The sequence below is a fragment of the Anas acuta genome, chromosome 12 (genome assembly GCF_963932015.1).
Source record: "Anas acuta chromosome 12, bAnaAcu1.1, whole genome shotgun sequence".
Taxonomy (NCBI): domain Eukaryota; kingdom Metazoa; phylum Chordata; class Aves; order Anseriformes; family Anatidae; genus Anas; species Anas acuta.
In genome coordinates, this window is record NC_088990.1 from 2704394 (window position 1) to 2729472 (window position 25079).

At 46.8% G+C, this 25079-nt stretch overlaps 1 protein-coding gene across 6 annotated transcripts in view; it reads left to right on the plus strand.

Moving 5' to 3' along the window:
• Positions 1 to 22176, plus strand: part of MEGF11 (multiple EGF like domains 11) — a 280329-nt gene extending 258153 nt beyond the window's left edge. For 3 of the 6 annotated variants that reach the window (XM_068696388.1, XM_068696389.1, XM_068696387.1), the window contains 3 exons: positions 16193 to 16249; positions 20875 to 21081; positions 21631 to 22176. In XM_068696388.1, the coding sequence (XP_068552489.1) occupies positions 16193 to 16249; positions 20875 to 21081; positions 21631 to 21791 (425 nt within the window). In that variant the 3' untranslated portion in view covers positions 21792 to 22176. The other 3 variants (XM_068696392.1, XM_068696391.1, XM_068696390.1) reach the window with 3 other exon arrangements.
• The last annotated feature ends 2903 nt before the right edge of the window (positions 22177 to 25079 follow it).

Here is a 25079-nt window from a genome sequence, read left to right on the forward strand (position 1 = left end):
TCTTCCAGCACATTAATTGATTTCTCTAGGATGTTTTTGGTCTTTGTGTCTTCAATTCTTCTGACGCTGATAATGCGTGCATACGTGTGAGAGAGATTGTAAGAAAGGGAACCCCCCCCTAGGCAGCCCTTAGACTCTTCTGTGTTTGTGGATGAAGGATGTGGCAGCATAAAGCACATTCTGCCCAGCAGCCAGTGGGAAAGAAAACCACCCATGCTGGGAGAGCTTAACCACAGCACATGGATCTGAGAGCAGGCTTTCCCCAATAAGCCTGAAAGCAAAATGGTGCTCCCCAGCACGGGAACAATATATTGCATCCAACTGAGAATTTTAAAGCACGGGTCGTTTAACTCAAGGACATGGGGACAGAAGGGAAAGCTATGCAGTAGTGCTGGAAAGCAGCAGAGATTTCATTTCAGGACTTGCACAAAGACTTGGTTATGGGATGAAGTGATGCTTGAGGTCTTATCGGAGTCATAATAGACTTTCTGATATGGGTGAATCCAATGCTGAGAGCCAAAATCTAAGCAAAGCTCAATAAAAGAGAGTGTTGTGAGTCCTACAGAGTACTGCAGCCTAGATAAGACCTTTACAGAAATGATCCTACAGATGATGCACAATAAAAGGAGTCAGAGTAAACACTCCTGCTCAGTCTTCAGCCACCCCACTGACACCCTGCATGGGTGGAGAAGATCCACACAAAAAACACAGCTCAGAGGAAGACAAAAGGAATTCCATTTTGTAGCTCGAGGTGTCTGGTTTTGTATTTATTGCAGAGTGCTTACTTACTCCCTTTTCTCATGGTTGGCCTTGTGCCCAGTTTCCGTGCTACGCTGTCCTCCTCCCACTGCACGATGTGGATCATTGCTCTTTGTGTCACTTCACAGCCCTGGCTCGGAGCAGAAGCTCGGTGTTTCAGGGGATGGAGCTCTCTGGCCTTCCTCCAGCCCTCAAGGGCCTTCCACTGGAGCACAGCCTGAGGCTTGAGGGCTCACAGCAGGGAGCTGTCATCACAGGTCCCTTCACAGGACAGATCTCTCCATGTTTACATTGACATAACCTTTGTGGGTTTTTGTTTTAATTGGTAGTGGTTGTTTTGCTTTAATTTAAATCATTCTTTTTTATTTTTTTTTAGCCATTTAAGTCTTTACATGCTGTTCATAGTAGAATCAAATTCTCAGCTTTAGGAAGAGGGTTTTTTTCTTTTCCTTTTTCTTTTTTTTTTTTTTACTGGAATAGCTTTAGATTTGAATTTGATGTATTTCCAGCCAGCAGTTATAAGAGCTTCATGAATAAATGTGTAGAAAATGGACTGTGTTATCAAGGTAAATCAACCTGTGTGGGTACTTAAGTATCAACCAAATGGAACTGTGTAGAGGGAGTAATTCTGAGTCGATGGTGCCGCATGCAATGAGGGAAGAAAAGCTTTCTGGTGACGCAGACTTGTGTACGAGCTCAGATTCATTAATTCAGCGCCGCGCTAAGTAGCGGGGCAGTCTGAAAGACTTTTCACTCAGCTCATTTCAGGTACACAACACACGCTACGCCCAGATAAGCTGGGTGTGAACTAGTGAAGTGCCAGCTGCCTCTCCCTAACGTGGGCATGGCCCTCTTATCTCGCAGCAGAAGCAGCGGATTGTACCTCTTTTTCTTCAGCCTGGTCCTTCTTGCCCACAGCTGAGAGGGGACTCAGATAAGGGAAGGGGGAAGGCAGAGCTGAAAGCCAGCGTGACTCAGGCGTGAATGCTCACCTACAAAGCAGGAGGCAACGGGTTGAAGCATCTGCATTTAGCTGGGACCGCAGGCTGTGAGAAGAGCGGATGAGCCCCACTTCTCTGCTGAGCAGTCAGGCCCTCGCGAGCAGGTCCAAGGCTGTATGTGAGCAGCTGTGTTTGTGATGGGCATACACCGACTGCCATAATTGGGTTCCAATCCCAGTTCTCATTTGCAGACCCCCAGGCGTAGCTGTTTCTTTTTAATTCTATTGCAAATATCACCGAGTTATAGTTAGGAGAGACAGCAGAGTCCTGGCAGGCCCTGTGGTCTCTGGCTGCAGTGGTGAGTGGAAAGAAGTTAAATGCAAATACTTTAGTGCTGGAATCACACATTGGTCTGAGATACTTTGTAAGCAATAACCTCGGAAAACAACCAGAACTGAAAGGTTCTGCAGTGACCTCAAAAATTGCTCTGCGTGTTTCAGCAGAAAAAAGATGCTCAGTCAGATACACACGTGCACGTGCACTTCCCTCCCTCAGCTCTGTGCCTCAGCTCTTATGTAATAGACACCCTGCAGATAAAACCACTTATTTGAAACGGGATATTTTGCAGTAAATTAAGCTAAATCTAGATCTCCACAAGATGTCAGCAAAGCAAAGTGCATGTTCACAAGAATGCAAATGCAGGAGCAGAGAAGCAGAGGGCAAGGCAGGGTGGCTGATGGTGGCTGGTGCCCCCTCCCGCAGGCAGTGCCAGCAGGGCCCTGGTCCATCCTCACCATCAGCTTCTAACCTTCATCAGGGATCCCTGGTGCTGGGGACATGCAGCCATCTGAACACTGCATCTGAAGGTGTTTCCTGTACCTAACCTCCCAGGTTTATTAAAACTAACCCATTTATTTACTTCTTACAGGGCTTGGCTGTTTAAATGGTTTTGATTTGTTTGAACTTGTCATCCTTTCTTCTGATGCAGCTTTGAAATAGATATCAATTTGCTATTAAGCTGAAACCAGATTGGGATTGATGTTTTCATTAGAACTGCCAGTATAAATATGATGCATTTCTTGGTAAATTGTTTCATTGGGTAAATGTATTGGTAAGTTAAAGAGAGGAAATAAAAATGTCTCTGAGTGTAATGATGTAACTGCCAAAGTTTCCCTTTCAGTGCTGCAACTTGCTTTTTTTAAGCCTTTCCACAAAAAAAAAGCCTTTCCATAACATGTTTTGGACTCCTTTGGTACTATGATAGCACCTTGATTTTATTAATATCAACTACCTTTCTTGCAACAAAAAGTTTTAATTAAATGTTTCACAACTAAAAGGATTATCATCAGTGGTTCCTACACCTGTTCAAACTAGAGAAGAAACTTTGTAGTAGACAGTCTATATCCAGAGTGTTGCATTTCTTCCCTTACCCTCAACACAGATGTATTGTCAGGAATTATTTTCTTAAGATCTTCAAAAAGATAACTCGGTATTATATAAATATTTTGCTTTTTTTTAATCTTCTATTTAATGTTAATAGTAGTCAAGAGCTTCATACCATTATAATTCAGGATAGATCTCATCTAGAGATGTCTTATAGCACCCAGTACTCTAACAAAATGCTTATCAGTTTTCTAAAGTGATTGTCTCTAGCATCTTTTCAGTTTCTTAAGAATCGTTATGGCTTCCAAAGTATTTTGTGATCACTTGTTTTCTTCCCAGATATATCTCAAGGTAGCGGCAGCGTACATTGTTTTTCCAATCCAAGCTACCACACTCTATCATGTGGTGTGACTTCACGCTTCTTTACCAGTAATGTGGATGGAAACAGCTCCAGTAAGGTAGATATTATCCCGTCCCACTGTAGCAATGTTCTTATCAGTTCAAGGAAATAAACCAGAGCAATGCCTTTTGGATCCTGTTGCCTGCCAGCACTATCTAAAAATCCTGTGTAGCAGTTTCCTGACATTGTAGCTGTGACAGCCACAAAACGGTCTGCTTTTCCCTCCGTGTATCTTCATAATCTCTGTGCCTTGTAATGGGAGTTTCAGCATGTGCCAGTGTCGGTCAATAAGCCTCGCTGTCTTAGCAACTGTAAGGTATGTTTGCTTCTCAAAAGATAAATAACTAGATAATTGCAATTATTCATTGCAATAATGAAAGTAAATCAATGAAGCATTAAGTCAGTAGTCTAACTGCTATATCATGGTTTCCCAAATCAGTAGACATACAAACTTCCTACCGACAGACAAAAATAGATGCAAGAAGAGATCAAGGATGCTTCTGAGCACTGCTCTCATCCAGGACATTCTGAGAGCTGTGCAATTACTTCAGGCTCTTCAGCAGAGCTCTTCAGACTGGAATACTCAAACATCCAGGACATTACTTAGCACATGTTGCTATTGATTTCCTAGGACTGTTCGTGGACTGCGCTGAATTCACCACTTCAGCGATAGACTTAGCTATGGTAAATGTAAGGCAGTTCTTCCTTCAGAGCCTTAATAAGCCAAAGTGGCACGAAGGGTAGGGAGCAGAAGACAAAGGAAATGCAATTGATTCCATTAAGGCTGTCAGCTTTAAAAATGATGGTACTTGCAGGCTGTGTCACCTTAATCCAAATGTAGCTCTGCTAACTGGAAAGCCGTGAGAACAAAATTAATGTAAAAAAGACACTATCCTATGAAACAGAGCATGCAAAACTATTTCTACATGTGTTCCTGTTAGACATTTCTTGGTTTTAAATTGTATTAAGAGTGCTGGCTCTGGAGATTTCTCAGAGAAAAGTTTAGACAGATGTGTAAATATGGTTTCTGATGTAGATGGTCCCTTTGCATCATGCATTTTTACTCCCCAGATTGAAAGTGCAAATGCTCATAATGTCAGATTTAGGATGAACACCACGAGTGTGGGTCTGGACCAGTAATCTATTGCGGTAATTTAAATAAAGTCAGGAAAGGTCAAAGCAAGCACCTATCTTGATTTCCCAGCCTGCAGTGCAATCTCATCACATAGCTACTTCAAATATTTAGCTGCTGAAAAGGTATAAAACCCAAGTGGCACATTTGGACAAGCCTGAAAGCTGTTTGCCTCGCTGTAGTACTGGCTATCAGTAGTTGGTGAGCAGGTTGTCCTGATATTGAGAAAAAAAAAAATCTGGTATTTTTAGGTCACTTATCAAAATGTATGGCCTGACTTTTCTTTTACATCTCCCACCATCTTACTTATTCATGAGAATGCTCTGCAGTGCTAAATAGCTGAGGATGGCCAAAAATATGCTGCTTCTGTCTATGCAGTTTTCTAGCCAAGTAAGACAAAAGAGCATATAAAGCCCCTAATGGCTGCCTTAACGAGTTTCATTTCCTAATCAGTTTGTCTGGTGCCATTTCCACTTTCTGCAGGGAAATGTGCACAAGTTGTACTTGGAGGATTCGTTTCTTTCTAGTGCCAGCTGGGGTCACAAAGGAACCAGCACAGATGCAAAATGAAAAAAAATGGCAGAGGAATTCTCCGAACTGCTGAGCCAGAGCCTTGGATGCGTTATCCTCCTGTGCTTAAAGGAGATCATGCCTCGAGGCGATGGGCCGGAGCCATTCCTCTATCACTTCTTTCAGAAAGGCAGCTTGGGCAAAGGTACAAAGAGAGGGCAGTGGGGAGATGCAGCCCCACTCCAGTTTGAGAAGCTGTTCTCTCTCTCGTGCGCTCCTCCTGCCCCTCTCATCCTCTTCTCTCTTTCTGTGTCTTATTCTGCCTTTTCTTTCCTCTTACCTTGTATTCTCTCTGCTTTATTCTCTCTTCTGTTTCCTCTCAAATCCATTTTCCTGCTTTCCTTTCACACCCTCCTAGTCACATAATTCTTCAGTTGTTCTTCCTGCTGTCCCTGCTTTCCTCTCCTCCTGCCCTGGCCCAGCAAGGCAGAAGCTGGCAGCAGGGCACCAGTACGGCCGTGGCACTGCCCCTGCTGCTGCCACCAGTGCACCCATGGGACACTTCCCTCAGGACGCCAGGTGGGCAGGGGGCGCTGATTGAAAAATCTGGGAGGTTCAGGAGTTAAATACATGAGGCAGGTCTGTCTCCACAGGAAGGGAGCAGTGCCAAGCCTTCCCGACTCTCCTCTAGGAGCAGGGGGAAGGTTTCTCACCTCCATTTCCCCTCTGCCAGACAGATATTTGGCTGCTGCTTAGGAAGCTGCTCATGCCCTGAAGGTAAAACCTGAGGTCACTGAGACAGAAGCAAGCAGAAGAGTGAGAGGCCTCCTGGTATATATGGGGTCAGCTGGTTGTGCGAGGGGAGTGCTGGGGCTGCAGCACACACAGGCAACAGCAAGTGGGAGGACAAGGGGGAGCATATGAGAAGAGACTAAAAAAAAAAAAGGCTTGGCTTCTTTTATCTAGCAAAATGAATGCTGAGAGGGAGTATGATTGCCATCTATAAATACATCAGGGTAAACACTAGTTGGGAGAAGAGCTATTTAAGTTAGATAACAGAGCTGGCACAAGAACAAATGAGGATGAACTGGCCATGAATGCATTGAGGCTGGAAATTAGATTTCTAACATCAGCTCAGCGAGATTTTGGAACAGCTTCCCAGTAAGACTAATGGGACAAAGAAATCTGATTACAGTTAAAATGGAGCTTGATCAGTTATCTAAGTGATTGTGTGCCAGGGTGTTTGCAGTAAAAGGCGGCTGGACTCAGGTGCTCGGTGATCAAAGCTCTTCCCCAAAACCTGCTCCAGCTGCCAGCAGGAGTCAGAGGGGCTGAGCTCTGTGCAAGGTCCAGGAGGTGGCTCTGCAGCGCTGGGCCTGAGGAGGAGGCAGAGGCTCCTGCAGCTCAGTGCAGGTTGTTAATTATCAGCACCGTGCTACAGGTAAATATCTGTGAACTTGCTAAGTCAGCTCGAGTGAAATGCTGGCTCCATCAAAGTCAGTAGGAATTTTACTGTTAGTTTAAGGGAAGCCAAAATTTGACTGCCTATTAGCTCCTACAAGTAGGTGTTCCCTTTACTCATGCAGCAGCAGCAAGTTGTAGAGATCCTGCAGATTACCAAGCAGTAAGGTGCATGAACCCAAATAAATTTGTCCTGTAGAATTACTGCACCAAAATTTTTCAAAACAGATACACAGCAATGCACACCTACCTTCATACCTGTGTCCTCACATCAGAGCTTTCAAGGCTTGAGTTAGAAACCAGATTTATTTATTTTTTAAGATGCTGAGGACACATTTCTCTCAGGAGATTGGTGGGACAATTCACAAAACCACTCGGTGCTGCAAGGCCAGCTCTATATTTGAGGTTGTGAATTGTTCATGACTGTAGGAATATGTATCTCCCTTTTACAAAAGGCTGCAAAGGTGTGTAAAAAAAAACCCTCCGTGTAAAACATGAGGCTACTGCACTGCCATGTCATGAGCACCTGGAGCATCCTCACCTTGCTCTTTTGCAGAGCTCTTGGTTCCACCCTCCCTCCCTCCCAAAGGAGAGCAGCATCGCAGCTAGCCCAGGTGTTGTTGGTTTCCACAGACATCACAAAAATCAATTGCTATTAGATGTCCTGTCCTGAATTTTTAAAGCCAGCAGATTCGCCTCTATTAAAGGAAGTTCTAAATTCTACCGAAGACTTCACATAAAATTAGAAATTGCAAAACAGAGGTCACTGGAAATGGTCTGACTGGATATCACCCAACTAATAAAACCGAATTCAACCACCAAAAGCATCATAAAGTAGCTTTGACTAAAACTTGCCCAAGAAAAAGAAGACTGCAAATATAGAAGCAGTACGCCCTGTTCAGGAGGGCCCTCTGAAACCAAGGAACAGGGGCTAGGGCAGGAGGCACCCGAAGACAACAGTCAGGAGAAGCACTTACCAACTGCTATCCTCGAGGAGAAAGGTATGATGGAATTTGTGCCAGCACTTATTTGCTTAATTACTTGGAGTCCTTGGGAAACCTGAGCACTGACAAATAACACGCTGGTGCTAGCGTGCCGCTGTGATCTCGCCAGCTATCTCAGGGGGACAGATAACAACTTTGCTTTGCTCGTGGAAGTATCTCATTGATCTTAAAAGAAAAGTTGCCAGGTATGAGGTAGATTTATCGGAGTTGCTAAAATTACAAGCAGGGATTTTTAGTGGGCAAATTTACTATGAAGTATTTTTTTCCTCTGGAAAAGCAATTTTGCTTTGCAAATTGAAGTATCTTCGTAAGGAAAAATGTTAACAAATTATAGTGTGTTAAGAAATGATAGTAGCACAGAGAGACAGCTATAATCACATTTCTTCATAATTACTGCATTCTGCAAAACTTCGAAATGTCCCCAAATCATTTCATTAAAAAAAAAAAAATCAATTCAAGCCCATAGCTCTTCACACCAAATTTGGGGTTTGTGAGCTGATTTATAAATCCCGCAGAAACAAAGCTTTTAATAGAAACTCAGAGACTTCAAGAAGTGTGATCTAAGTGGTGCAGCTGGGTTGAAAACCAGCATTCGTGGTACTGCTGCAAGGTTTGGAGTAAAGAACGAGCCACGGGCTCCGCTGGTGGAAGCTGCCAGTGCTGGTAGCGGGGCTGCTTGGGTTTGCACTGAAAATGCGGTGCACTTGCTTGTAGCAAGACCCAACACGTGCTCGCACACCCCTTGTGCCTGTGCAGAGCTTGCTCTGTGCTGTTTCTGTCCCTGGATTAACCAGTGCCTATCCCATTTGGGATAAAACACAGCAGCCCGCCTTCTGCATCCCGAATCGATGGAATTCAATCAGCAGGATTCGGTCAATGAGGGCAGGCTTTTGCCTCTGGTTGTTACAAATCTTCCCCCAAATGAAACCCGGTTTCTGAGATGGGATAAAAGCTTCTACATGTCAACATGCAGGTTGTAATGTGTAGTGGAGGTGTAGTGGAGGTGTCCCAAATGTGGTGCTCCTTCTAGAGAGGGACACTTGCAGCTGCTTTGCCTGGAGATAAAGGAGAGGCCACAGAGCTTTGCAGGCGACTCAGCTCGCCCACAAACATCCACCTGGCCAAGAGGTTCAGGCTTTTGCCCTGTGCCTGGCTGCAGGACGGACACCTGCCATGCCTGCAGTGTTTTGGAGGAATTTGTGCCCCCAGGAGACCTCCTGAGCCCTTCCCAGCACGGCACAGAACAGTGTCCCCAGCCACTGCGTGGGACAGCAATTTGTCACTCCCATCTGGCCGTGCTTGCTGTAAGGAAAGCTCAGCACCGCAGCGTTTGATCCACTGTTCCCTGCACAGCGCCCAGGGAAGGCAGGTGGGAATAGCTCTTGGGGGCTGGGATTTCATCTCCCAACAGACTTGGACACAGCAGAAATATTTTTTTGTTCCAGGTCTTAAGGCCCAGTGCGAAAGCTAAGCAAAAATTAGTAAGAGATCAGGAAAAATGAAATGTTGTAGAGAGCAACAAGGGCTTCGCGACTTTAATTCTTCTGAAGCAGGGCTGGGGTTTGCCCTTGAACTGACACTTCTTTTGCTGTGCTTTCAGTAAGGGAAAAGTTTCAGGGTGGAAAACTCAGCGGCTTTAGCAGCTGTGGTGGTTCCCAGAGCTTTGCTGCTGGACTTGCACGACCACATAACTCCGCAGAGCCATTTTTGCTGTGGCACAGGACCTCAGCCCAGCAGAGCCGTGCACCCCAAACTGGTCCGAGCCTTCCCCACCTTCACCGCTGTGCAAAATCCCCATCCCTCAGGCACACACGTTGCTTGCCTCTTGGCACCGAGCTCAAGTGAGACTCCTGCAGACAAACCCAGACCTTTCTGACACATCCTTCAGGCAGCAGCAGCCTCCTCCGGCTGGCACCGTGCAGCTGTGCCCATCCCAGGCTCTTCCAGCACAGCACCTGGGTGGCAGCCCGGGGCGTTACACCTCGGTATTGCCTACGTTATTTTCCTTGAATTGAGAGAAATCTTCGAGCCATTGTTTCTCTTTTAACCGAGTATGCAGATGTATTTGCAACCCCCTTCTCGTTCCCAACAGCGCCTGTCTGCATGCTGTGTAGGTGGCTTTGCTGCATCCATCGCCATCGGTTATTTTGGTACTGCCAGCATGTCACTCCCTGTACACGGGCATCTGAGTCGTGATCACCCGTTACTCCTGGAAGGAAATCCTGTATTTTCCAGCATGCTTGTGTTCATTGCTTGGTGAAGTGACTTTCCTTTGTGATTTTCCCTAATGCTAGTGAACAACTGTCAAACTTCACTCACTTAAAAGATCTTATGGTGAGGCCAAGGTAATATTCATCTCCCATTTTGATTCATGACATCAGTGGGCTGACATCTTGGGTGGGAACTGTCTGTTTCTTTCAGCATTAACCCATTATCATACTTTTTGAACAGCTCAATAACAAAATCCTTGACAGAGAAACTGCAGACTGGAGACCCTACAGCTATCTGAATGAACTAGGTCAGTAATTTTTAAACAATTTAATAATTTTGGAAGACTTTAGAGCGATTTCAAATCCCAATCAGCCTTTCATAAAGGCATTAACAACAATGAAAATTATTGGTGTTGTCTTTATTTCACTGTCAGAATTGCCAGTAGTGAAAGATCAAGATTTTAAAATTGTTTCTTTTACCACAAACCATGGATTGGGCAAGCAGAGTCAATATTCGCTCTAGTCTCCTTTCCCAAGGTTGGTCAGTTGAATCACTATCTATCTACTTTACAAATGTTTTTTTAAAAATTTCAATTTGGGATATTTTTTTTCATGCTTAATAAAGTTTAGCACTAAATACTGGCATCTTGATAAAACCCTGGAGCCTCTGGCAGGAGCAGGAACGTGTGATAGACACTGTTGTCTCCCAGTCCATCATACAGTGACCATTTTTCATGCAATTTTGAACCACCAGCCAGAGGAAACAAGCCAAGATTGAAGCCTAATTGCCCTTTCTGAGTTTATTCTCCCTGGCTTCAGTTTTAACAGGGGTTTTAGCAGCTCTTATCTCAAAACCTATCCAAATTTAGTGCTTTGGATGCTATTTGTTTTCCTGTCCGAGCACTTGGAATTTACTATGTCCATGGCAGAAAACATTTTCCCTTTCCTTTACTGGGATTACTTATACCCTACTGGAAGCATAGAGTGTGAGGAAAAGTGAAATACTACATGGAATTTATGGGATTTTTAAGGTGAGCTGAATCACCCTAAAAAGGCAGCACCAGACATCACATCTTGTCTGTGCACTTCGGTAACACCCCATACCTTGCTCCAAAGAGCAAATCTCCTCTGCATCAGGAAAATCACAAAAGTGTCAAGCTTCAATGCAAGGCCTTTTCCATCATTATCAACCATTCAATGTTTTCTTCTTTATAATAATCTGCAGAGCTGCTCTTGTGCTTATCTGTATGTAACATGGAGAGATGGGGGGAAATCAGGATTTCCTAATGCTCCACAAATCAAGTTAATTTTCCTTTTACCATTTTACAGCTTTACTCACTAGCTTTATTTATTTTTATCTTGTTGCATCCTGTGCTCCTTGAGTGCCACATTTGTCCTACATTCCACTATTTTATTTTACTAGCAGAAGTGATGCTCTTGTGGTAAGAATGACGTAGAAGTGATAAATACTTTAGCTAAGTGATCTCCAGCAAAAACAGTCACATTTTTTTCCATGGCATTTTGCAGCCCAAGTCTGTTGCTTTGATAAACATTTTTCCATTTTTTTCTTCCCAAATATGTCTGTTTCGCACTAATTGATAAAAATAAGATTTTTTTTCTACCTTTCCAACATTAAAATTTATGTTTGTGTCATAATGTTGAGTTCTAGTTTAGAGCAAAACCATTTTTGCATTCAACTGTAAAATGTATTTTCGTTTTGTGATGTTGCTTTTGTGCAATAAAAGCGGCAGGTCCCATTTATATGTGCAACTTTCAGAAGAAAGTGGAAAACTTTAATTTTGTATTGTAACCATAAAACGTAAGTGAAGCCTATGAAGGTCAAATGAGAGCTCCTGACCTTTAAGCCACAGTACATATGGAAGTAAGGAAGAGTTAAAGATGTGTCACCTTCCCATCCCACCATCAGCCTAAGCTTTTAGGGCACAGATGCCTCAGATCAGGTGTTGGAATAGCAGCCAAGCATTGCACACAGCTGAACTTGGTTTAAGTAGTTAAAAGAGCAGAGGACAACTCCTGTTATGACCCCATGAGACGTTACAAAGAGCAGATGTGTAAGTGAGCTGCAGGCAAGGAAGAGGAGTTAAAGGGGAACTGAAGAGAAATTCGGATCTGACAGGAACCCCTGAACTTTCCTGGTCACCCCCTGGTTCCTCAGCCAGCAACTCCACCGGCTGAGGCAGTGGCCCAAAAGGGCAGGCTCTTTGTGAGCATCAGGCTCACAAAAATGTCTGTAGGCTCGTTCAAAATTATAACTGTCACAAATAGAAATTACAGCTGGGGGAAAGGAAATTGTAAGTATATCCCTGTGAAATTAGCTCAGACACTCATCTTTTAAAACCTGTAATCAACTGGAGTTTTCTCCAAGCAAAGCATCTCTCTATCTGCGTGTAATAGAGGACCAAAGGAATGCTTTCTGGAAATGCCACGTACTTTCCATTTGGCTGTGTATCTCATAAAGGCAATCACACTGATAAAGGGCACACGAGTGCTTTAATTAACCCCTCTTTGCTCTCCTCCCTCTTGCAGGCTGCAGTTTTACAGCTCTGGAAAACACCTTCTGGCTGCTCAGTTTGCATCAGTGGCCTTTGCTGAGCCAGGGGGCACTCCCCAGGCAGTGTAATTGGAAAGGGAAAGAACGGGAGATGTCTTCTGAGGGAGCAGAGTAAGGGCTGTCCATACATAATGGATGTGTGTTCGGCCCAAGGAGCAGCCTGTTTCTAAGTCCACCACGGTCCTTATTTCAGATGCGTGTCACGAGCAGTGCCACAGCAGCACAGATCAAGGAGATGGAGCAGACATGGCAAGAAAGGGGGCGAGTGAATCAGCCTGGCGCAGCGCTGCCTTCCTGGGGAGAGTGCGGGTCAGCGGGCCAGCGGTGGCTGTGCGAGATGCTAAGAAAAGCTGTTTAATCACAGCTGAGGACCTAATGCAGATCCTGCCTCAGCCAACGTGCATATTCCCTGTGATAGCAGTGGGGCTTTCTTTGAGTGCAACAGGCAGAAATGGTGTAGAGAAACAGGTCTCATGTATGTCTATGCATGTCCATGCATATATGGTGTACATACACACATACGCCCAGGTACACGCACTGCCCACACGTATCCTGTGGACCTTCTCAGCCAGCAGGCGTTCTGCCTCGGTTCTGCAGAGCCCAGGCTCCAGGTCTGTATTCTCTCCATCTGGAGGCGCAGGGAGCAGAACAAAGCCTGTTTTTTCACTGCTGGCACATTTGCTCACGAGCTTCAAATATCAGTCTGTCAGGCTTTTTTGAAGAGATGATCATATCTGTTAAAGGGACTGGGAGCCTAATGACGAGGACGTTTCAGACCCTAACACCTTGTGCATGAGCAATTCTCATGGACATCGGTTTGACAGATCAGACTTTAGAGGTTGTGGTTCCAAGGAGAGGCAGCATCCACAGCTCTGCTGCGTGTTCCTGCTGTTTAATGCAGCCTAGCCCTGCTAGCATCAAGGAATGGCTTGCCTCTGCATTTTCTATTCAGTCTCTTGTTGCAGAACTGGAATTATTTGCCCCGTGACTAATCTCTCTTGCCATAGTCCAGCCTGCATTAAGCAATTGCAGACTCCAGCTCCAACTCCAAGCAAGTCAGAAGTCTTAAAACACCTACTGAGTTTAGAAAAGGTTGGTATGCTCATTAGCTTGAGTGGTGGATACAGTGGGCTGCAGAAAAAACTGTTTTTATCTGTAATATGATTTCTCTTAACAGCAATGCAGAGACTGAACTTGTGATTTGCAGCACATCCTGAGTGGCTTAAGCTGTATTTATTCCAGGGGACCAAAGCCACAAAGTGATTCAGAGCTGACTTTGTGTTTTCTCAAAGCCAAGAGGTGCAGAAAAATATTTCCAGCTGAGACTCTGATTTCAGCCCAGCACAAAATTTAGCTTCAAACTTAATCCTAAACTTCCCTGATGTGTCAGATTCCCGGCCTGATGAGGCCACATGCTCCTTTTCCACATTAACTGCTTTGGCAGTTTACAAAATATTGTATCCATCATTCATTTCACCTCTTGAGAAATGCAATGAATACATAAAGCAGGTTATAACAACACATAAGTACAGGAGGCATAAAATATACCTGAAGGCAGAAGTAAAGGGAATCGGCTGGGAAGGGTTTGTGGGGTCGGGCAGCCCTCCCATGGCAGGACCAGCCCCACCCGTACCTTTCCCAGCAGGTGTGTTTATTTTTCTACAGCCACACTGAAGTGGGAACGGAGCAGAAGTGTGGCAAGGTGCAGTTTTACAGCTTGCTGTGGGCAAGTGCTGCCTGTTCCCAACTCCAGACAAAAATCAGGCTCACTCAACAGCAGCCCACCGGCCCGGAGGGTCTCAGCGATCAAGCTCAGAGCAGGACAGCAATCCCTGCTGCTGCAGAAGCCCATCCAGTGCCTGACATTTCCAGGAGGACTGGTAGGAACTCTCATGGAGCTGAGCTGATGAAATATGCTCAGAAAGTGGAGTCCTTCCCCTCTGAGACTCCGACGGTGCTGGTTGATATTGCCGCATCCTCCCGGCAGCCCCAGGGCTCCAGCTTTCAGTCAGCCTTGACAGTCGCAAGGGGAACGTTTCTGTAAAGATCTGACAAGGATGCTCAGATCAGATGATTCTCGTACACGACTTGCCTGTGTGCACAGATTGACAGCGAACCATTCCCATGGCAACCTCTGCTTGATAAGTCACAGTCTGCATGGTCCTTATTCTAACCACTGGTATCTTCTCACTAATGCCTGGTAGTTACAAATATGCTGTCCTGCAGGCTCGCTCCTATGCTTTGTGCTGCTTGCTTTGTCGCTGTGGTTGATATTTTGAAGTTACTGGGGAGGACTAGGTCATGGTCCTGAGCAACGTTATTCATCCCTGTCTTCTGCAACCTTGCTGGAGGCGCTCTGCATGTCCTCAAGTGCTGCTGGGCCTTCCTGCTCCGGGGGTTCGCTCAGCCCTGCCAGGAGGAGTTGTGACCACCACAGACAGCCATCAGGAGCTCTGCAGCTGGGAAAGGGAGCACCAGGCCTGTGGATGGGAGCCAAGGGACGACTGAGCTTCACCCTCTGCACTCTGGATGCTGCCCTTGAAAAATCCAGGAGAGGAAAAAAGCACACAGGCAATACCCTTCTGTGCAAGAGCCTCCTCGCTGAGTGGTGGCAAACAAAGCAGAAGGTGCTCAAACGTCTTTTTGGGTTGGTCACCCTAGGCCCGGAGGGAGAGAACCCCATCAAAGGGCACCAGCTGTGTACCACCAGCACCCTTCCTGTGCTCTGGGATGGAGACTGAGAATCAGAGCAAAGGTTTTTGTCTGATGTGCCAGTAACACACTGATTGTCTCATTTAGTGACTTACCTCATTTAGTAAAAGACAAAGCTGTCATGAAAAAAAGGTTTGGTGCTGCACCAGTGGTGGTGACAGCTCTTTGTGCAGATACCAGAGGAAAAGCAAGGACAAATAGCTGGGAGACCTCTGGGATGTACTGTTTGCAGGGCTCTTTCACCAGCATAACTTCATTACTTTACAGGGAATTTCATGAGCCACAAAGACATTTCTATCTCGGTAACCAAATTTGTGTTGATTTTGCTAGTCAATAAGGAATATCAGACTCTATAGTTAAAAAGATTTAAAGGCTTCCATTAGATTTTCCTTTGAACTGATTGATATCTAGGATAAATGTCAGTAGTGAACACAGAAGAGGTACCTGGCCCCTTCTGCCTCTGCCTCTGCAAGCAATGCCAAGCTCGTATGGCATTGCACAAGGCAGAGGTGTTTGCTTTCTGCTCTCTGACTTACTGCGTTTTCAGTCTGCTGTAGTCACTCAGGGACTATTGTCACATCCGATATTGAACAGTGCAAATTTATAACCAAAACCATACAAAGTAATTTCAAAGGATGGTACGCAGCTTACAGTCTCAGGCTGCGAATTAAATAACATACTATCCACAGATGAAACAAAGCCTAAAATTAGTCACAGAGTAACGTAACATGACTTGCAGACTGGGGTTTGGAAGGCTTTGTTTAGGCTTCTTTTCTCCACCTACCCTAGCGTTTCAGTAATGACCATTTCAGCAGACGTTTTTCCCTGCTCCTCTGATGGATAGCTGTTCTTGGTAATGAGCAGTACGCTGCTCCAGGAAAGCCCTCCCTCTCAGGGAAGCTCTTAAGTGTATGCATAATTTTAGGCAGGCACAGAATCCCCACTGAAGCTGAGTGCATGCTTACAGCTGAGGATGTGCTTAAGAGCCTCGCTAAATGAGGGCCTTGATGTACAATTTAGAGGAAAGACTATATGCTGCTCAGTAGTCAAAGCAATCCAATTTACATAAATATTTATTTCTTTTCCATTATATATCATTTTTATGCAGGTGCTTGTGGGATGGATAGACGTCAGAACACATACATAATGGAAAAAAGCTTCAAAGGTATGGTATCCAGTGCCTGCAGTCACCCTGCAAAGAGTGTGAGGAGGGTGTCGTAGAAGAGGTGAGCTAGGAGACCTGAGCACCCCGAAGAGTGGCCGTGCAGAGGCAGAGAGGGACAGAGCAATTGCAAAGGACGCTCAGCTGGCAGCACCTGACTTCAGCCAGATGCCTGGGCCCCATGAATTATGGAGGCATTATGAATTATGGCTTCATGCAGCCGTAGGCTCCTGCCTCGGCAAAGAAGCTTAAAAAAATGAGAGCTTTGCTGCAGGGACAGTGCAGGTGGAGCTGTCTGGCCAGCTCTTGTAGGACCTCGCAGCCATCCTACAAGGGCTTTCTGGTGGCAGTTGCTGCCGGTGCATTTCCCTGCCAGGTTGCAGCTCCGTGAGGCTCCCAGCCACCAAGAAAAACAAGCTGACCCTGCTGCGTGGCCTCCACAGATGAGATTTATAGCAGAGCTTGGGAAACGACCTCCCTTGGTACATTGACCAGCCACGAAGCAATTAATGGGCTCTGACTGGGGTTGGTCTAAAAAGGGAGCAAGGATGAGTCATGTGAACAAGGGCAGGGATTTTAGCTTTCAGTTGTCCTCCAGGTTCACATTCCAAACACTCCAGCTGTGCATGGACAACAGGAGCACTTGGCACAGCGCACGCACTGGTGAGCTGGGCTCTGGCCCCAGTGCTGTAGCTTTGGGTCTCAGCCCCAACTGGGCTGGGGCTTGGCACACAGCTTGTGGCCCAGCAGGTGGAGCAGGGAGTCAGCCTCGTTCAGGACAGGCAGTCTCAGGGTGAGTGCTTTGAGCACTAATTCAAGGGTGCTGTGTCTGCACACAGCAGCTGGGGATGTCCCTCTGTCAGCTGAGTGGCAGATGCTGCCCAGCCTCTCTCAGCACCGTGCTTGGGCTCGTGTCAGCTGAGCGACGGTGAAAGTGGAACCTTCATCTGCAGCTGGGTGTGAGTCTGCCATGGCCAAGGTGTTATGGAGCAAGACCTTTATCTGCCCCAAAAAGGATGCCAATGAATACAAAGCTGGTCTAAATTAAAAGTGATGATCTGTTGACAGGCAGGCCTAGAATGCACTAATCACTTCATAGTCTGCTAAATAAGGCGATATACTACCAGGTAGAGCATGGCCTTACAACACAGCATCACTAAAAGAAACCAATAATCCATGAACAAGTCTTTCTCCGTAAAGCTAAATTTAAAATATCACAGGGGTTGCGCATGTGTATTTGACTCGATCCACTGGTTTCAGCTCTTTAATGATTCGAAAAAAATATACATATCTTATTATATTGGAGCTAGTTGTTCTTTTCACAAGAAACTATTAATTTCAAGATTAGTTTAAACTAAATTATTGTATTTGCAAAGTTAAAAAAAAATGAACACATGCAGCCAGACCTCCCCCCGAGGAGACAGCCACACAGAGGGGCTGGGTACCAGTGGGACGGGGAGAAAACAGCACAGTGGGAGGGAACTGTGAAATGTGTTTTCTGCTGTTATGTAGTGTGTTTATTGTCCAGGATCTGAGCCGCTTGCTTTACATGCTTAGTTCCTTAACGATTCAAACATTGGCTGAGAGGCCATGGCAGGAAAGTCAATGGGGCCAATGGGGCAGCAGCGAGGGCAAGGAGCCAGGGCCATGGGCGCACTGCTGCCTTCCCTGGGCTTTCGGCAGCTCACTGGTGTCTTCGTGTTGTCAGCTACCTTAGGAAGCTGTTTGGGGAACAGTGTCCATGGGGATGGAAACCTTGGAAATGTGGTAACTAACACAGCTTTTAGCCTGCTGTGTCAATGTCATAAAGAGCACAGGAGACGGGACCGTGTGGACGAGCGAGACCGCGCTGCTCCTGCTGCTGGGCGCAGCTCTCCTCGCCCTGCCAGCCCTGCATTGGCCCTGACTCACCCGAGAGATGGACAGAAAGCATCTGCTAGCCAGGTTATTCAAAGAAACACACAGTCCCAAAGAAACACAGGCTGAATGCCCCCATGCCTACGCCAAGCCCCGGGCCACATCGTGACAGCAGCTGAGCTGTCAGAGGGCTGTAAGAACAGTTTTCCCTGTGCATGCTGCCCACTGATACCATTTCCAAGCTTTTCTTTGCAGATGAGTCCTCTTCTCTTTTTTTATGATGAATACTAGTGGAATAATGTGACCTTAGGCAACAGCATTTTAAGGAAATAAAACCAGTGCCCTTTGCGTGATTCCCAGTGAAATCCCAGCAGCTAGAAGCATTAATGCACGTAGAGGCTCAGGGCGTTGCTTGCTGTGAGTCACTTGCTTGTTGCACAGGAACGCGTCCCACAGCTGTGTCATGCTCACCCCAAAAGCAGAAGGAAGCTGTCACCGTGCTGCTGTCCTAGCAGCAGCGAGGGTTGGCCAGCCTAATGAGAGCAGCCAGAAAGGCAGGCTGCGCTGAACGTCAGCCATAAATGCGATTAAAAAGTAGGAGAGCGTGTTCTACCTGTGTGCACCACATTTCCGTAGCGCTTCAGACATGAAAGCAGGGACTGAGGCTTGTCATTATTATGCCGGAAGATATTCAGGGCAAAAGAGAGCAAACCGGTCTATGGGAGGGATGAGTACATCTGAGTCCCTGGCAACAAAACCCAAAATCTCCTTCAAAGGTCTGGTGATCGGTATCCAAGCAACCCAGGAGACAGGGACTTGAGAATTAGAGCAGGTTCCCTGCCTCCCCCTGAGTAGGTGCCCGCAGCGGGATGGGTGTTGGTGGTGGTGGTCCCGCTGGTGGTGGTCCCAAGAGACCCTGCAGCCCCGGGTGGATGGGTGAGGGTTTCTAAGTACATTTGAGCCAGCTTAAATTTTTAATTCATGACATGAAATTTGACAACTGGTGCCAGACTTTTTAATTATCCTACAGAGGGCTGCGGGGCGGTTCCCTGGGTGCCAGTGGCTTCCCCAGGGAGCTGGCGCTGCCCTCCAGGCCTTGCGCTGTCTGGGGGCCACCCACAGCCATACGTTTCTGTCACCTCTGGCCCTTCATCCCCTTCACACATCTACTCAGCAGCGTGACCTGAGGCAGAGCAGCAAGTCTGGAACAGCCTCCCTGCACCCCGTCCCAAACCCTGAGTTGGCATACGAAAGGCTGTGCAGGGTCCCCTCACGGCACAGTGCACACAGCAGCGGGCAGGCAGAGCCGAGGCTTTGGCTACGGGCACCCCAAAGGCCCCGGGGCTGAGTCCTCCTCATCAGCCCCATCCCTGCAGCAGCGAGTCCCATGCCAACGTTGGCCCGGGGAGCTCATGGCTCCTCGCCCACTTGCGATGCTCGGTCCTTCCATGCACAGCGGGGCTGAAGACTGGGGACCAGTGCATCTAGCACAGGTATTTTGAGCCTAAGGGGTTCCATTTTATTGTAGGATTTGTTAGTCTTTGTCTGTTGTCCCCTCACTTTTAACGCTAATGGATCCAGGACGGGGAGGAGAGGCACAGAGACGAGGTTTTTATAGGAGAAGCGATATCTTGTTGTCTGTCTATTTCTTAACCTGAATTTCTCTTTTTGTCTCCCATACTAGATAGCGGGGGCAGCTGGGATTGCAGCTATTTTGCAAGTCCCGCTATGTCACCGGGAGTATTTCATATATACCAGGATCTGCCTTTGTACTGTAACCCAGCACAAGAAAATGCCTCATCTTTCATTGCATCGCTCTAATTCTAAATTAATGGCACTGCCCAGCAGGATGCACACAGCAGCAATGGCACGTTCTTGAATGTCAATGTTAAGACTTATTTATTCTCTATTGTTTTTATTATTATTGTTTAAAGCAAGCCTGGCCCTGGACCCGGCAGCAGGCTGGCATTCTCCAGCCAGGGTCACCGCCGGGGGACACCGGTGGCTGCCACTCTCTGCCCACTTGTTCTCCCCACGTAGCGCCTCCTCCGTCTCCTTCTCCTGTTTCCCAGCCTAGGGGAGAGGAGCAGTAGATGCCCACAGCACTGGGGAAAAGCAAATCAAAAACAAGGCTCAGCTGGAGGCTTGTCCCCGCTGCGGAAACCCAAGTGTTCCCCGTTAGCAGGAGCAGCCTCCTCCCAGTCCTAGTGGCAGAAGGGAACACAAAGAAATCGGTTTCTCCTCGTGCTGGCGAGCCCCAGGAACGGGAGCTTTCAGGGGACAGAGCGCACACGCTGCACTGCTGCAGTTATACACCTGCTGGAAAAGTTTTGCTCTCAAACATAGGGCATTTGGTGCTGCCCAAAGCCCCCTGTCCCCCCCAGGCTGGCCCAGCCAGGCCCAGCAGATGCTGCCACCTGCGTCGGGCTGCGGGTCGGCGCAGCAGCGGGGCGGGATTGCAGCGCAGCTCCTCAGGAACCGGGGGAGGGAGGGAAACGATGGCCACCGAAAGTTAAGTACTGCAGTAAATGGCAACTAGAACCTTTCACGGCAAAACCTTTGGTTTCGAGCAGGTTTCTATTGCTTTCCTGCTAAGAGACTTGTGGATGCAGTGGTTTGGACACCCCAGAGCACAAGCGTCGGGTGTCTGTGCTGGATGCTTCAAGGACCTTCCTCAGCCCTGCCCCTTCTCCCCACCCTGCCCCTCCTGCAGAGGTTGAGCTGTGACCCTCTGAGGAAAGCTAACAGTCCCACCCCGTCTTGTTTTGCAGACTACATGAAGGAGTCTGTGTGCAGCTCCAGCACTTGTTCTCTGAACAGCAGTGAAAACCCATACGCCACCATTAAAGACCCCCCCATTTTAACATGCAAACACTCCGAGAGCAGCTACGTGGAAATGAAATCGCCTGGTCACAGGGAATCCCCATATTCAGAAATGCCCACTTCGTCCACAGCCAACAAAAACATCTACGAAGTTGGTAAGTGGGGGGCGCTGCGTGGCGGCAGCAGCAAGGTGCTCAGCTCTGAGCTGTTCATTCCAACCCTTGGTGGTTTTACTGCAGACGACTTTTTTTTCCTTTCCTGAGACAAGTGGTGTGGACTTGGCATGGCACAGGGAGGCACTGGGTTGGGGGTGCATTATCGGGTTGATTTGGGGAGCACAATGTTGGCAGGGACCTGTGCTGTGACCGTGGACGTGAGCGTGGGACCACACCAGAGAGCTCCTCCAGCCCCAGCAGTGAAGGGCTTCAGCCCCCTGCTCCTGTTTTCATTTTAAACTGTTGCAAAGTCCAGTTGCATGATTTTGCAGGAAGTATTGGACTTTGGAAGACATTGTTTGTGGGACTTTGGGAACTCCCTGCCTTGGAGCTGTTTGGTCTCTCCCATGTGATGTCCATAAAACTGCAAGGGGAACAGAGGGTTTGGGAAGCTGCTGTTCTGTGCTTGTGCCAAAACACATGAGTAGAGTAATTACAGCCCTAGGAGTGCTGCTGGGTGCCATAACCCATTTTTCCTTGCTTTCCCAGAGCCCACCGTCAGCGTGGTCCAAGACGCCCGTGGCCGGAGTGCCAGTTACCTCCAAAACCCATACGACCTGCCTAGGAACAGTCACATTCCTAGTCACTACGACCTCCTCCCCGTGAGGCACAGCCCGACGCACGGGCCATCTTGGGACAAGCAGTCTTAAAGGGATGGACTTCACTGTGCTGTAACACAAACTTTGAGGAAGCAAAAGAGAAGACAATCCTTTTCTGTGCTGCAGGATGCTGACGTGACTGCAGACTTACGCAAGGACCTAACGTAACAAAACATCAGCTTGGGCCAGCTGCTGCTGCATGATGTTATTTAAAAAAACATTTTTTTATATGGGTCACAGGAACTAATGAGTACCTTCTCCAGGTGTCACTGGAGCACGTCATGCCAGGAAAGTGTTCACATGCTCCAGGCAAAGGCTCTCCATGGTGTGTATTCTAACCCTGGCTTTGCTGTAAAATACAACACAAAAACACGCTAAGTAGAAGGACTTAAGAGACGTACATTTCTACCAGCTGTATAAAAAAAAAAAAAAAGAACTTGTACTGTTAGGAACAAGGTGGCTAGGAATACGCTGAGATATATTTTACATCTTTGTCATGGAAATGGACATTGTTCCGAACGAAAGCAGGGAAGCTTCTCATTTCACTGTCTGGAAACCTCATTTACTGTCATCACCATACACATCCTGCGCAGCTCATGCTTGGACCTTAGCGCTGAAATGTTCATCTTTACATTCAGTACCAAGCTATTTGAGTAGAGGAAACCTACATCCTGTGCAGGTTTTAAAAGGTAACAATGTCCAGTCGATGTCTTCAGTTTAAACAAAGAATCTCATACCCAGCTTACCACACTTTTAACAAGCTACACATACTTTGACCGGTACAGTGATGCTTTAATTCTCCTTATACAGCTTCAGTTTTCTTAGATAAATGCACTAGCTTTGTCAGGCAGCCTAAACTGCTGCACCTCCATTTACTTCCCTGGGACACTGCAGGTTTGCACAGGCTAACCCCTGGTTTGGTTTCCTTTCCTAATGCTAGGACACGTCGGCTTCTCTAGGCCATCTTTACAAACCACCCCATTGTGATTCACCTGACAGCATGCCATTTATGACACCCTTTAATTTGATGTGCATTACCATGTAGTGCAACTTTATTTGTTGATGATTCTACCTGAAACATCATTAAATTGAGCTGAAACTGGGTTTTCTTTTTCAGCAGCTGTTTGTGAAATAATTATCACGGGGTTGACTTATGGTAAAGCTTTGGACTAAGCCACAATGATTTTTTTTTATTTTATTTTTTGTGTGTGTGATCCTTATTGACCTAGAAAGTAGAATACTTGCCGTTAAGCAGTTCCTTGTAGATTTTGAGCATGAAGTAGTATTGATTCTAAGTATGTAATTTTATTAGGCAAACGTGGAAGTAGCAAGATGATTGCCTCTGAAATATAAAAAAAAAAAAAATATTCTGTTGCACATTCACCAGTCTGATGGAAGCAGAAGAGAATGAAACCAACACCAAGCAGTTTGCTCAAAGCATGATCGCTCGCGTAGCTGCTGCTGCTGCAGGGGACTCTCCGAGGAGCCTCCCAGCTCGGAGGCAGTGGCTGCAACTCAGCTCTAAGTCCAACGGGGCCACGGATCACTGGGAGTGCCCCAGGCCGGGTGGTGCTGAGCCCACACAGTGCCCCTGGATGCTCATCTCAGGGTGCAGGAGCCCTGGCAATGCTCTGGTGCAGGAGCTGGGACGCCGTGGGGTGGTTGGGTTGGCTCTGAACCCCTCTGTGCAAAGCAGGAGCTTGGCAGCAAGACAGCTGAGCTGAGCCCAGAGATCCCCCCAGGCTTGCAGAGCAGCAGATTTTCAGTATTTACATGAATGCTGCATGTGTGCATGGGGGCGATGACTGATCAGCAATAGCAATTTTATTTTCCAGGAAAGCCTTATTTGAGATGTAACTAGACAATTATTTTGTAGAGCCAGTAGGGATATATTTTGCATACGTATATGGAAAGACTTACCTCAAAAATAGCAAGGGAAAGGCAGTTTGATAAGGAATCCTCTGGTTAGAGACCTACCGTGACATCGAGCACAAACAGTCTCAGCTGCCGGCCTGACCAATGTCTGTGTGTGTGTTGCTGTAAAGTTTGGGATGAGAGAGCAGAGATGGGCTCAGATGTGTTTGTTTTTTTTCAAAGCTGGAGTTTCAAACCAAATGCAACAATGTGCATAGAGCTTCATAGGAGAAAGAAAACAACAAAAACAACAACAAAGCAAGTACCTTCTTGTATATTAGCATTAGCTTAGAAAATAGGCACCAAAATGGCAATACTTTTTTAAGGCAAGACAGATTTGTAATATATTTGTTCACTGTGCGAAGGTATTCTACCTTGTACAAAATAAATTGAATTTCTCTCAATGTGCATTTCTCAAACGTGCTCATTTTGCAGACCAAAATTTCCAACCCATGCTCAGGCCCATGTTCTCCACACACCAGTGCTGCAAGGGGCTGTCCACTCCTGCAGGGAAAGCCCCAGAGGCATCAGCCTTCCACGCCAGAGGCTGGTTGCTCTGTTGCAGGACTTCTCAGAAAGCCCCATGGTGTAATTTGGACTGCAGCTTTGAAGTCGTTTTGAGTAAGGCTCAGCTTTAAAAAGAAAATAGCCGGAAAAGCAGGCATCTTCTCACAATTCTGGTAGGGCTGCTTCCAGGGGTTAACCATAGCAGGTCTGAGTGACACCGGGGTGATGCAGAGCTCACACACCTCCGGCGAGGCGAGTGCCAGCTGCAGGTCTCCCCACAACGTGTCTCAGCGCTCAGTGACAGCAGTAGGATGCAGTGGGATGGGCACAGGAGGACACCGGCCAGCAATGACCCTGCTGCAGCCGGCAGCGATGAGACCGGGCACGCTGCAGCCACCTCAGCACCCGGCTGCTCCTGCCGAGCCTGATCAATAAACCATGAGCATGGATTTGCAGCTGAAACACCTTCAGAGCTGATGACTCCGAGGCAATGCAGCAGACCGCTACACGTTGAAGCTTTTTCAATATTTGCGCTTCATATTTCTAAAAATCTTGTTAACTAAAGCCCACCATGTAATCCTCTTACCTGACAAGCCACACTCAATAAGCTATTAAAGTCTGGAAACTCATCAGGTTTGAACTGATAGAAAAAGTAATTCTAGTTTAATAAAAATGTCTTTAAATCAGAACAATTCCATGTCCGTTCTGCTTAAGAGTCAGAGCCTCAGCTCCCATCACGCAGGAGCCACTGACACCCACCAAGCAGCTTCAGGACAGGTAAGGCTGGGGCTTTCAAATATGTAAATGAGAGTAAAAGCTCTTGGCAAGTAAAGCCAATTTTGCACCATTACGCACAGCTCCCAGAAACTCAGAAAGCTCATTTCAGTGCCCAAAAGCAATATTAAAATCAGTCGCCTC